The 12860-nt window shown below is 49.4% G+C and overlaps 1 protein-coding gene across 5 annotated transcripts in view; it reads right to left on the bottom strand.

The window, feature by feature from the left end:
* Window positions 1-887: 887 nt before the first annotated feature.
* Window positions 888-12860, bottom strand: part of LOC149369568 (arginine kinase-like) — an 81831-nt gene continuing 69858 nt past the window's right edge. For all 5 annotated transcript variants that reach the window (XM_089558896.1, XM_089558885.1, XM_089558884.1 and 2 more), the window contains 2 exons: window positions 12387-12591; window positions 888-2819 (listed from right to left, as the gene is read on the bottom strand). In XM_089558896.1, the coding sequence (XP_089415022.1) occupies window positions 2677-2819; window positions 12387-12591 (348 nt within the window). In that variant the 3' untranslated portion in view covers window positions 888-2676. The remainder of the gene's footprint in view (window positions 2820-12386; window positions 12592-12860) is intronic.

Genomic DNA, 12860 nt, shown 5'->3' with positions numbered 1-12860 from the left:
ACAAGAACCTGGTTTGACGTTTGTTCCTTTTGGCCCTTTTGCTCCATTGCCGCTTTACGCATGCTCAAGTCCTATCGCTGGTCTCGCTGTAGCCTCGTCACCGTCCTAAGATAGCTTAGGCACTCTGCTTTGCAGAGGTCGATGCAAATTGGTGTTTTAAGGGGAGATGTGGCTTCCAGCAAAAATATTTTATTTTTTGATCTATTTACACAAAATTTTTTGAGTTAGAAATAAATTTATGACTACCCTTGCAAAATTTCTCTTTTATACCTGGAGATAATTGTTTCCTAATATGTATTTTCTTCTGCATCTTCTGAAAAGGCTGTAGAATAATAAAATGTGTGCAGAAGGCTGGTTCAACATTCACTGCGTTCCGTCTGGTGTGCTACAGGTCAAGACATTCTTAGAATTTCGGTTTTGAATTTTTGTGATGCAATGTTCATTTACAAATCCAGCATAAGGAAATTTTGCATGAGAAATTTGAAATTCACGAATTTGAAAGAATATTGTGACCTGCACTGTGGTCATAGGAGTGCATCGAAACAGAGTGAATGTAGTCAAAGCAGTAACGAAGAAGTCTGCTCTGCGAGGTGAGTACCTAGGCAGAAAACCATTACGGAGAAAAACGCCTATTGTTTGAGCGTTTCCCCGCAATGCACAGCCGCTGCTGTTCACCCAAGTCGATATCAGCAATGAAACTCAATTGGGATCACGTGATCCTGATGACGTCATCACGGAATTGACCAATCATTGAATTTCGTTACGGACAAGCCGGAAACATTTTTTTGTTACACGACACCCTAAATGCTTTCGCATTAAAAGTTTCCGCCCCGTATAACGGTATAACGGGCCCCATAATTTATGCCCAATGAAGACAGAGAGCAGTGTTGGTTGCATTTATTATATTTATTGACATTGCTTGTCGGAGGTGAACCATCCGCTTGGCGTACCACCGAAAAAAATAGCTTGGAGCGCACCACCCGCAAGCTGAGCCCGTGACTGGGGAGCCGGGAGTCGCGCAGCACTGCGTATGTTTCCTTTCCTTGAGCAGTCCTAAGCTGTCTACGGTCGAGGCTAGCGAGTCTGCGGTCCTCTACGAGGGAGGAAATAAACGAAAGACCACTGCGGCTACAGCTCTGCCCGGAGGCTGCTACGGCTGTCTACGAGCAAAGCGAGGGAGAAAACCATAAATGGCTCTGGGCCATTCTCAATTCTTTCTCAAAAATAGCAGCACCATGGAAGGATCTGCGAGTTCCTTCTTAGCCTTTCACGTCCCGTTTGCACTGCGGTCCTACACTCCCCGTTTCCTTCGTAGTCAGAAAAATACCGGAGACTGCAGCGTGTCAGTGGAGCTTGTGCTTGTTCTGGTCTATTGCGAAGCGCGGTGCTCTATACAAAAAGGAGTCTGCTTGCTGTGCGTTCTTCTCTCAGTCCCGAAGCAGCGGGTGGTCCTCTGTGGAACTTTGGCCTTTGCTCCATCGGTTTGTTCCTGGGGCGTCCCGTGGGATGTGGGGGATCCGCGCTACGGGGTGTCTGGGGATGTTGCTTGCAGGATTATACAGAGGATGTGGGTGGGTCCGCAGTGGTCGGCAGGAGTGTAAATGCGGTCAACCTTCATTTAATGCGTGTGAATTGTCGACTCTGAGGTTGTAACGAAAATTCGGTTGAGAATGGAGAGGGAAGAAACACGACACTGATGCTTGTGACCTTGGTATGCTGGCCTGTGCGCTGGGTTCCAGATTAACATATTACTTCGTTGCGTTAGACTGAGGGAATGTGAATGGATTCCCTTAATGCTTTACGCGAACCCTCAGGAAGATCTGTGCACCGGTTCACTGGTTTTATCGGCAACGTTTCTTGCGAAACGGGCAGTGTCCTGAGCGAGGAAACTGGTCACTGAGTCTACGGTTCCATTCTTTCATTCTAGGATCGGCCTTGAGGCAGCACAAACCTAGTCTGTCTGAGAAAAAAAGCTAGCACTGACCAGACATTAAACATGATGTGGTTGTCGGAAAAAAAAAATAAAACATACTCCGCAGGAAGCAGTCTTCTGCAGCGTCCGGATAGCAAAGATGATGTGATTCTGCCACCAGGTTTTCCAGGCTTTAAGAACAGCCTTAAATAAAAGGAGTTTAGCGGAGCGAAGGAACCACAAACACAGAGTCAACATATCACTTCGAAGAGTCCTCAGGGGTTCATCGTTGAACAGAAGCTTTGGTTTTACCCCAGTGACCAAGCTTCGAGCTTCGTTGTTAACTTGTGTCACTCATGAGCGGTGACTTTGAACTCGTGTTATACGGGACGTCCCGCTCTTCCGTTGAGGTATACGTGTATCCGGAAGTAAAAGCCAGTTTCGTAGCCTGCTCCGAAGTGTCCGCTCCCACCTGCGCGCACCTTCGTCAAAGGAACCTCGCCTCTGCAGCAGACTCTGGAACCTCGAATCGGTCAGCTCAAGCAGTCGCCGCTCTACTGCGAGCGGGCCTCATCGCTTGCGAGGAGTCGGGCGTCATCCGGCACAAATGAAGGCTGACTGCAATCCCCCCACCTCGCTGCTCTGCTCCCGCACGATTCGCGCCGCTGTTCCCGAGCGACCAGCGGCGCGGGCCGCAGGGTGGTGTAGGGGCTGTGAAGAGGAGGGGTTGGTGTTGGTAAGTGTAACAGTCTGTGGCGCCCTCTCTAGGCTGCCTCCTCGAGCTTGATGAGCTCCTGGATGCCGTCCTGCATCTCCCTGACGGCCTGGTACTCGGTGAGACCCATGCGCCGCTTGTTGGAGATGTCGTAGACGCCGCCCTCGCTCTCCGTGTGCTCGCCACGGGTGCCTAGACACAAAAGAGAGCGAGACGAAAATTAAGTCGAGGCCAGTACCGCGTGTCTTTCAGTGACAAGTTTGCCACTTGAGGAACAGTATAGCGAAGATAATTTGGAGCGCGGCGAAAAGCAGGGAGATGAGGCAAGACGCCGGTGCGGGTGTAAAAACTTGTACGATTTATTCAGGAAACCTGTGTTCCAAGAAAGAAAGCATAGACGCACGGTGAAAAGTTCGTAGCGCGACTCGTTTTCGAGCTGGACACGGCTTTGCTCACGGGTCATCCAGCCGTGGACTTTTTGGTAAACTTTATTGTAACCGCTGACGTACTCTTTCGATGTGTGTGTGCGAACGTCACGCTAATAACTATGCGCGTTTTAAAAGAATGGATGGCAGCACGTCACGTGCAGAACTGCCTTCCTTGATCCGTATGCTGTTGTTACAGATCTGATATGCATATCCTGCTGTACATCTATTCCTTAGCAGCCGAGCGAATAATCCGCGGAGAAGCAAACATCTGTGCACGCATCTTTTGTGGACAGGGGTTCTCTGGAACCAGCGTGTCCTGTTCGTATTGTTTCTCTGCTGTACGTTCACTTTGGCTTTCCTCCATGATGCAGAGGTATACCAGCTCGCCCAGTACGCAGTGCTATTGCCGTAATACAAGTTTTGATCGTGCACAAATAGGTGGTCAGTTTTCTGTGGTCTGGCATTACAATATGGCAGAGAACAAATTGACTCCAACCGTGCTTGAGTGACGTGAAGGAGCTTCGATAAACAAAACGTGATAGGCGATCTACTCTAAAGCATGCATTCCGAGCTGCTAGAGCGCGCTTCTATGACGGTATACACTCACTGCAACCACCAAGACAGGAAGAAGTCCAAGCCAGCCCAGGCTTACTAATCCCATTCCTCCGCACAGCCGCGTGCTTTATACACTGGCAGCGGTTGCCAGAAACGGAGGCCGAACGGCCGCTATGAATCTGAGATATCCATATATCCAATGAACATACAGATGAGGCGAACAGGCCGAGTACCAGCTGCCAACTATTCAGTTCTTGGCGCGTGGCTCCCAGATGTCGGAGCCAGCGCGCGTCGCGAGCAAGGCTGCGCAGCGAAAAATATGGCGATGGTGCACCGCTACACAGACGTTCTCCGCAGACACCCTCTCATAGAACTGAGAGGTATGCATCCCGTGCATCAAGGAGGTCTAGGTTTGCCACAAGAGTCGCTATCTACTCAAGGCCTCTCATTCGACTACTCACCTGCGTATTGACAGGGAGACAGACCTGGCCAAGACAACCGTCTCCATGACTTGAAAGCCCGTCCTCTAGCCGAAAAAACCGGCGCATCTGCGCCTTGGTCTCCTCTCCCTCCGTTTTGCCTAAAAATGCTGCCTTCCAAGTTTCACACACGTCATCATCATCATCAGCCCGGGTATGTCTACTGCGGGACAAGGGCCTCTACCACGGTGCTCCAATTAGCCCCGTCCTGCGCCAGATACGGCCTTCGTGCACTATTTCTGATGGCGTACTCCAAAGAAAGGAGCAGAGCCCTGAATCCGCGAAATAAGAGAAATTCCGTCTCGGCCAACAGGAGCTCAGCATTTAATTCCAAACCTGCCATTGAACCACACTTTTCGGTTCGCGGAGCAAGAACGGTTGGTCCGTATTAGAGTGTACTAGAAAGTTCCTTTCTAGTACACTCTAGTCTGTATCGCCGATTAAAATGCGCCATTTATCTCATCAACCTACCTGACTCTCAAACGCCCCGCACTACATTTGCCTTCTCTCAGAATCCCTTCCGTTCCCCTGAGCGGTAATCGGCTGTCTTCCATTCGCATTACATGCGCTGGTCATGCTCAAGAAGATTCTTCATTAAGTCCTGTTCACTTTCTGATCTGCGCTGCTCGCTCTGTGTCACTTAGCGTTACACTTATCGCTTTTTCCTCTCCATAGCTCGTTGTGCTGTCCTCAACCTGTTTTTCTACCCTTCTTGATATGGTTCATCTTTTTGCACCATATGTGACTACTGGCGAGATACAGCTATTTTATCCGGGGTTCGAACGACCAGCTTCAAAAATTCCTTAAAATAGGGCGGTCGAAATGAACAGAAAATATTTTGAGGAACGTTCAGTCGCGGCAGACGTCAGTAAATTTACAAATCACAACAATTATTTAGCCAATTAAATATCCCCGTTAATTAAATTTGAGCTCTCTGCGGTGGTTAGGGCCAATATGGTGAGTTAGCACCCGTGGAAAGTTCTAAAAACAAAGAAAAAGACGTTCTCTGAAACTTCGCACCGTGAGAATTGAGGTAACATTGCTTTTTGCAGCACTTATCCGAAACAACCGAAGAAAATGCCCCAACTAGCTGAGTAAGAAGTTTTACTTGAGAACCGAAACAACGCATGATGTGTGCTTGAATTTCTGCGCAAAAGCAATGTCGCCGGTGGCGGGCTGCAATGTCTGCAGCATCCACTTCGAATAGTCTGCGTTGTTGTGCCGTGACATATGCGCTTGATTTTGCTACTCACTTGGTACGAACAGAATAATAGGAATCGGGAACTACGTGGCTGTCGTTTTCGAAGTCGACGAAGCACATGAAGGTGCATGCCTCGGTACATAGCGCGTAAAGCTCAAAATGGGTGCCGTATGTATTTGTGTCGAAGCACCAGATGTTGATGATGATGATGATGTCCTCGGGCTTAATGGCACATATTTCCTCGCGCTGCGCGGTTTTAGAGAACTTCTTCATTTCAAAGACAGGTACGGCTTCGCCATATCCGTAGCTACAAACTCGGCGTAGGCTCGAATCATCGGTGTGCTAAAGATATAAAACAGTAATAAATTAGGATTAGTTAACTCTCATGGTTGTCAAAATTATCGACGTCCACAGCGGCTGACATTTTATTCCTGAAAATATTTTATTTTTCGACCGCACTATTTTTAAGAACTCAGTGCTTGATGAAACACCCGGTGTGGTACTTCCAGACGGACTCCCGTGTACTGTGAGATGCCAGGGCGCGTTATAGGGACCCAACACGGAATTAAGGATCGAAATTTTTCTTCGCCGCAACAGAAAGGTCAGTGACGATGGCTCGAACGAGTAATGCTACGCGCAATACGACGTGCGCCATGGACACAACTTGTGGCGCCATTCGCCGGCAGGGGATCTTCGGTACTGCCCATGCGCGGAAATACAAGAATACTCGCGAGTATAGATAAAAACACAATTAAAATCCACTTTTTCCTTTGTTGCTGTGGCTCAGTGGACCAGTACTGTGTTCTTGAACAATTTAAGACAGCGGTTCGCATCCGATTTTTACTGCTCTTTTTTCTTGCATCCTTTTAAGCACAAAAACACTGCGCACTTTATCGAGGTGTCACTAATGGCCTACTTTCACCGCGAGATGTCGCGTCAGTCCGTGTTATGCGATTTTCGATGCCTAATTAATATGTAAATCCTTCTCTATTCGATGTTACAGGGCTTGATTCTTACCATAAGAGACAGGATATTTTCCTTTCAACCTTAATCTCATGACAGGATCTGGTCAGTTGTCGATTCCCTTTAAAAATTTCAGGTGGTCGAAATTAATCTGAAGCTCCCGCTACGACGTTTCCCTAGCCAATGTGTATTTGGGGCGTTAAATATACCATACCATACCATACCATACCATACCATACCATACCATACCATACCATACCAAACCATACCAGCCGCCATGGTGGCTGAGTGGTTATGGCGCTCGGCTGCTGGCCCGAAAGACGCGGGTTCGATTTCATCACAAAACTTTTTATGCACCCCTCTTCTTGGCCGATCCCCGTGTGGGTATGCGCCATTCTACGAGGTGAACAACAACAACAACTGTCCTACGCGCTTCGCAAATGCTAGCACTAATCCACTGCGCCACGTGAGCAACTAGGTGTAACAGCGGTTTTTCATAGTTTTCTTACCCGTTCTGAAAAGTACTGCCACATATTCGCGCATGCTCTGAGCAACAGATCGCGTGCTTGCGACTGTCTGCTTCTCTCGCTTCGTGCAGCGCAGAATACGAAGCTGATATGCGTCGGAGACCTTGCAGTGCGCGCCGCCGCTGACGTAGCAAAGAGGATGCGGCGTGAAGGCCCTGGGACGCGCCCTGCCGGAGCGCGTGCCATACTACCATACTAGCAGAACGAAGTCAGAGACTTCTCGAAATATGCTTGGTACACAGGTATATTGCCTTTTCTTGTTCAAGCGGACATAGAAGCTTATACCGCACAACATATGGTCATCAAACATTGCAAAATCAGTTGCCGAGGTTATCGAATAAACTAAATAAAGAAAATGTACAATTACAAATATATCCATTTAAAGAAATCAGAAAATACTACATGTCCAAATGATCATGCCTGATTGCCCCTGACAATCCGCAATTACACTTCTTTTTCTGTTTCTTAATACTTGAGTTTGTTTCTACACCTATATCCTTTTCAACTGAATAATTTCTCCTTACACTGAGTGACCATGTTTACCTACCGGATTTTTATTTTTATTTTTATCGTATTGTATCCATGCTATTTGCTCCTGTCGAGTGAACTGTAATCTTGACTATCTTTTCTTGCCTACAACCGCCTGTGTATTTTGTTCTTATGAGTTCATAGAACTGATCTGTCATTGTTTCATGCCTTAAGCCACGGTAATTTTATGTTCTATCCATCATGTTGTATGTTCTATTCTATGTTCTTTCTATTAATTTATGCCGTATATCACAAAATTTTATGTTGTATTCTGTAAAGAAAATAGAATTTATTTATCAGGGTGTACAATGAGCTGTACTGTGTATAGCATCTTTTTTTTTTGCATATAAGCATTGCCACTGTACTGCTGCCAAGTGCATGGGGGCCTGCGGTTCTGTCAAGCTGTCGTTTCTGACAGCTTTTACTGCCGGCCTCCAGTGTCGACTGTGTACCCTACGACACAAATAAAGAGATTATTATTATTATTATTATTATAATAATCTGATCGGAATCTGATGTCACTGCAGATAGCACATCTGTAGCCCAAGAGCTAACAGCCCTGCGTCGGCAGCTGGAAAGCATTAACACTACCATAGTTGGCCTCTTGCCCTTGCAGGGAAAGGTGGATGCACTTCTGTCTCTCAAAGACAGGATCGATGAGGTCTTGAATTTGAAGCAGGTGGTTACTGACCTCCAAAATTCAGTGCAGTTCATGTCATCGGCTTATGACTCACTGGTCGCTCAGAACACAGCACAAGAGGCTGCAAAAAAAAGCCTCGAAGAGAAAGTTTCTACACTAACGGCCACGGTGACACACCAGTCGGAAAAGATTAGCCACCTTCGGGTTGAGCTGAATAATGCGGAGCAGTACAGCAGACTTTCAAATTTAGAATTGCATGGTCTTGCCGTCACCAGTGGCGAGAACTTGAAAGCTGTAATGGCCGACTTGGCCGCAAAAATGGAGCTCCAAGATTTTCACGAAGGTGACATAGTTGCGGCCCATCGTCTTGCTGCCAAAAAGGATAAGACACCACCTGTTCTCGTTCGCTTTGCGTCCCCATCCGTTCGTGATAAATGGCTTCTCGCTCGAGGGAAGCTTCGTTCACTGGCAGAAGAAAATGTCATCCCCTCCGTGATGTTATTGAACGAGAACTTGACACAGGCAAATAAGGAGCTGTTTTGGATGACTCGGATCAAGGCGAAACAAATGGAGTACAAATACGTGTGGACAAAGAATGGCAAAATCTTTGCCAGAAAGGAAGAGGGCAGCTCCTTAGTTAAGGTAGTAACCAAAGAGGATATCCAGAAACTGATCTAAGATGTCTGTGCGGTTTCATTCCATTCCCAATTGTACCGCTCTTAGCTCGGTATTTGAAAAAAACCTCGCGTCTTTTTCAGTTATACATGTAAACATATTATTATTATTATTATTATGTTTGCGGAATTTGTACAGCGTGATCGGCAATTATCAGTCTCTTTTTCAAGAACTTGAACTGTTCCGTGGTCACCGTTTCCTCCGAAGCATACATCCATTAGTTTTATTGCAAAGGCCAGGGCACTGGGAGGAATCCGAATACATAAGATATGTGGTTAATCAAGAAATGAATGCATGATGCCATAAATAATGCAAGCGTACTTACATGAGAAACTTATTTTAGGATTGCTAACTCTCGCAGTCATCATCATCAGCCTGACTACGCCCACTGCAGGGCAAAGGCTTCTCCCATGTCTCTCCAATTAACCCTGTCCTCTGCCAGCTGCGGCCACCGTATCCCCGCAAACTTCATTTCATCCGCCCACCTAACTTCCTGCCGCCCTCTGCCACGCCTTCTCTTGGAATCCACTCCGTTACCTTAATGACTAGCGGTTATCTTGCCTTCGCATTACATGCCCTGCCGAAGCCCATTTCTTCATTTCTCTAGGATGCCATAAACCGCGTTTATTCCCTCACCCACTCTGCCCGCTTCCGGTCTCTTAACGTTACACCTACTATTTTTTAATCCATAGCTCACTGCGTTGTCCTTAAACTGAACCCTCTTCGTTAGCCTTCTGCCCCATAGGTGGGTACCGGCCGGTAGGATACAGCTGTTGCATACTCGCACTCATCAAGCCTAAATGACATCTCCATAAGCGGCACAGGAGCAAGTAGGAAGGAACTAAGTGACCAGTGTAACTCCTGATGACGCACTCAACTGCACATCACCTTAACAGCTTGATTACGACCACTGCAGGGCAATGGAATCTGCCATATATCTCCGGTTAACGCTGTCGTGTGCCCGCAGCGGCTTCCTTATCCCGTAATTGTTTGGGGGCCTGCGGCTTTGTCAGGTTTTCATTAAGCTTGTTCTGCTGTGCTGCCTCATCCTATGTATGCATTTGGTGTAAATAAGCATTATTATTATTACCATTAATCTCATCCGCCTACCTAACTTCTGCCGCTCCCTGCTACGCTCGTTTTCTCTTGGAATTCACTCCGTTACCTTTCACGACGCCCAAGCCCAGTTTTTCTTCTGACTGCACCCGTCGAGTTCAATTCAGGGTGACTTGTAATGTTTAAGTTGCGGCTGACGTGCTCAAATAAAAAAAATAGAACCTTGAACATTTGTCGTGCAAACGTCAACTGGAATGTAATACGCCATTCTCTCCTGCATGCGTGGCTTTGAGCAACGAATCTAACTTGACCAACTCAACACGCAAAACCATTCGTCAAACATTTCGCCACTTGAACCGTTCCATACGCGGAGACCTTTTAATTACGTACTTTCGCGTAATTTCTCCAGCAGCCTCGTTAATTAATCTCGCGCCCACCGTCGTTTTCCCCGCAACCAGCTACAGGACTCAAGTCCGGCGTCGCCAAAACAATATTCAGGTGCGGCGCGATTCTTCGCGCTCCACAGTTGTGCTAGCTGTTTTCTAGCCGGGAGGGGCCCCTGGAGGCGCCGGCGGCGGTGGAGCTCCCTCCGCCGGAGGAGGCGGTGGAGCACCCTCAGGAGGCGGCGGCGGTGGCGCCCCCTCCGGAGGCGGCGCCGCCGGCGGCGGGGCTCCTTCGGGAGGAGGAGGTGGTGGAGCTGCGGCGGCGTCCGGCGGCGGCGGCGGTGGCGGTGCGGCAGCTTCGGGCGGCGGCGGTGAGGCTGCTTCGGGCGGCGGCGGTGGCGGTGCGGCAGCTTCAGGCGGCGGCGGCGGCGGCGGAGGAGGGGCAGCCGCTGCGGCAGCGGCTGCTTTCTCAGCCTCCTCCTTTTCGACGGCCGCCTTCTCGAGCTTAATGAGCTCTACCACGCCGTCTTGCATCTCCTTGACGGCCTTGAACTCGGTGAGGCCCAGGCGCCGTTTGTTGGATATGTCGTAGACGCCGCCTTCGCTGTCGGTGTGCTCTCCGCGGGTGCCTGGGGAGGCACGCGCGCGTACCGGTGTTCCGTTACTTTGTCCGTTACAACTCGTCGGCGCTGACGTTACACCGGAGGCGCCAAACTGTGCCTCTGTCGCGCGTGCCGCTGGCCTCAGCGCAGTCGGCGCTGGTGATAAGAGGCAACGCTATCGAGATCGGCTTATGAAGTATAGTGGTTGTGACGAGTGGTGTTGACAGAACGAGTTGGGCTGACGCGAAAATGCGACAAGCGTGCACACGTCGCCCAATGCGCGCAGTAAGACACGTGCGGTAAATGTAGAGCTTGCGCCTCGGCGGCGAGTTGGACTAGTGAAAAAAAAATGTTTGGAGGTTGGGGGTGGGGGGGGGGGGGGGGCTTTCTCTCCTTGACCTATTCATCACAATTCAGCACTGGAAGATTATGTAGCAGTTCATGCAACCGCTAAGTTTTTCGCTGCCTTTGCGTCATTTCAACGGCATGGTCTTTGACGCAATTCGCGCATAGGGCAACGCATTTCCTCACCAGAGCAGGATTTGGCCATCCTGGTGTAGTACTTGGCCGCAAACTTATATGAACAACCCAATTAACCCTCGGCCCTCAGTCCCCAGTGGCGGCGGAGCAGCTGGCCGGGGTGTCGGTCAGACCTGATGATGATGCGCATAGGGGGCGCATACTGGCCTGCGGGACTGATGCCCAGGAACGTGCTGTGCAGTTTCATAATTCATACAGCGGCAGCTGTTAGTGCCTCAATTCCCGATATGGGGGTCGTGTAGTTCGGTGTTGTGCTTTGCAGACAGGGATAGAAGGAAGTGGTGGAGGGATGATGCATATCAAGGCTCCTGGAGCGACGGGAGTGCGAAGACGAAAGCGAGTGCCGCTGCGGCCCCTGCGCGGCGGTCGGGTTAACCCGGTCGTACGAAAAATTCGGTTATGAGCCATGCATCTGGGAGTAGCGGAAGGGGGAAGGTTTGTCATCTGGCTGCAGTTCATATATTCTGGGAAAAAAGGTAGTGTACTGGACAAATCTTCAAGCCCCCCGCCCCTGCCGACGTTTATAAGGTGGTGTCCTACTCCTTCTCCACCAGCTTTGTTGACGCGAGGAGTCCACGTTGGGGTTCATTCTGCTCGAAGACCTGCCCCTCACTTTGAGCTTTTAGTTTCGACCCTCGCAGCAGCATGGCTCCTGCCAGGTTACAAGGTTGCCACGCTGCCGCCCGTCGAATCGGAGAGTGAATTGGGCCTAGAGATCTTCCCAATAAGGGCTCCGAGCGCGTCACCGTATTGCGTGCTGGCGGCTACTTGCGGCTCAGGCGTCGCGTGCCTGAATATGCACTAGGGATTCTGGGACTGGAAAAAATAACGAGAAAAAACGGCACCAAAAGAAATGACCCCGGAGAAAATGTCCCCGGCAAAATATGCCCTGGTGGAAAGTGCTGGTGGATCTGCCTATGAGGTATTGCCAAGCCCAATAAACCACGTAGGCCCTCTCCTCGGCATATGTCTCCAATTGAACTAAATCTGGTAAAAAATCGAAGGGAACGAATTATCCCCCTGAAAGTTGACAGTGTGGGCAGATAAGACGTCCTATCGCAGTGCAGAAACATCAACTTTGGTGTTTGGGCTCATGCCTTTACATAATAATCTGCACTAAGACGAACACAAGTGTTCCCCCTCCAGACTCTCTCCTGATGGGCGGCAGCTGTGTGCACCCACCTCGCACTTGCAGGTTATACTTGGCGGCGATTTCGTCCAGCTTGGCCTTGTCGGCGGCCAGCTTGGGCAGCTTGATGTGCACGCTGGCGCGGATGGTGGTGCCCAGGTTGGTGGGGCAGAAGGTGAGGAAGCCCAGCCTGTCGTCCCGCGAGAAAGGCAGCTTCTTCTCGATCTCCTTCACGCCGCTCACCATGCGGCTGAAAACCTGCGCCCGGAGAGAGCACCGTTAGGTCGTCTTCCGCTTTGCCATCGCATCTTACCATCGCAATGCCACTACAGTAGAACTGGGACAACAAGCGACGCTTCTAAATTCGCGCTTTGCTCGCGAATAATATCGCGGTAAGCCATGCGTAGTGGTTCTGGACAAGCAGTTAGGCCAGATTCCTTCCACTGCTTGCTGCTATTCTCCCTTAAATGTCCTTAAGATGGATGGTGTGCTCCTTTATGGCCCATTTGGCGTACTTTCTATCAATA

This window comes from Amblyomma mixtum, chromosome 1 (assembly GCF_055824585.1).
Source record: "Amblyomma mixtum isolate Tamu chromosome 1, ASM5582458v1, whole genome shotgun sequence".
In the NCBI taxonomy this organism is placed as follows: domain Eukaryota; kingdom Metazoa; phylum Arthropoda; class Arachnida; order Ixodida; family Ixodidae; genus Amblyomma; species Amblyomma mixtum.
The sequence above is the reverse complement of the archived record's forward strand: the minus strand, read 5'-3'. Positions and strand labels throughout refer to the sequence as shown.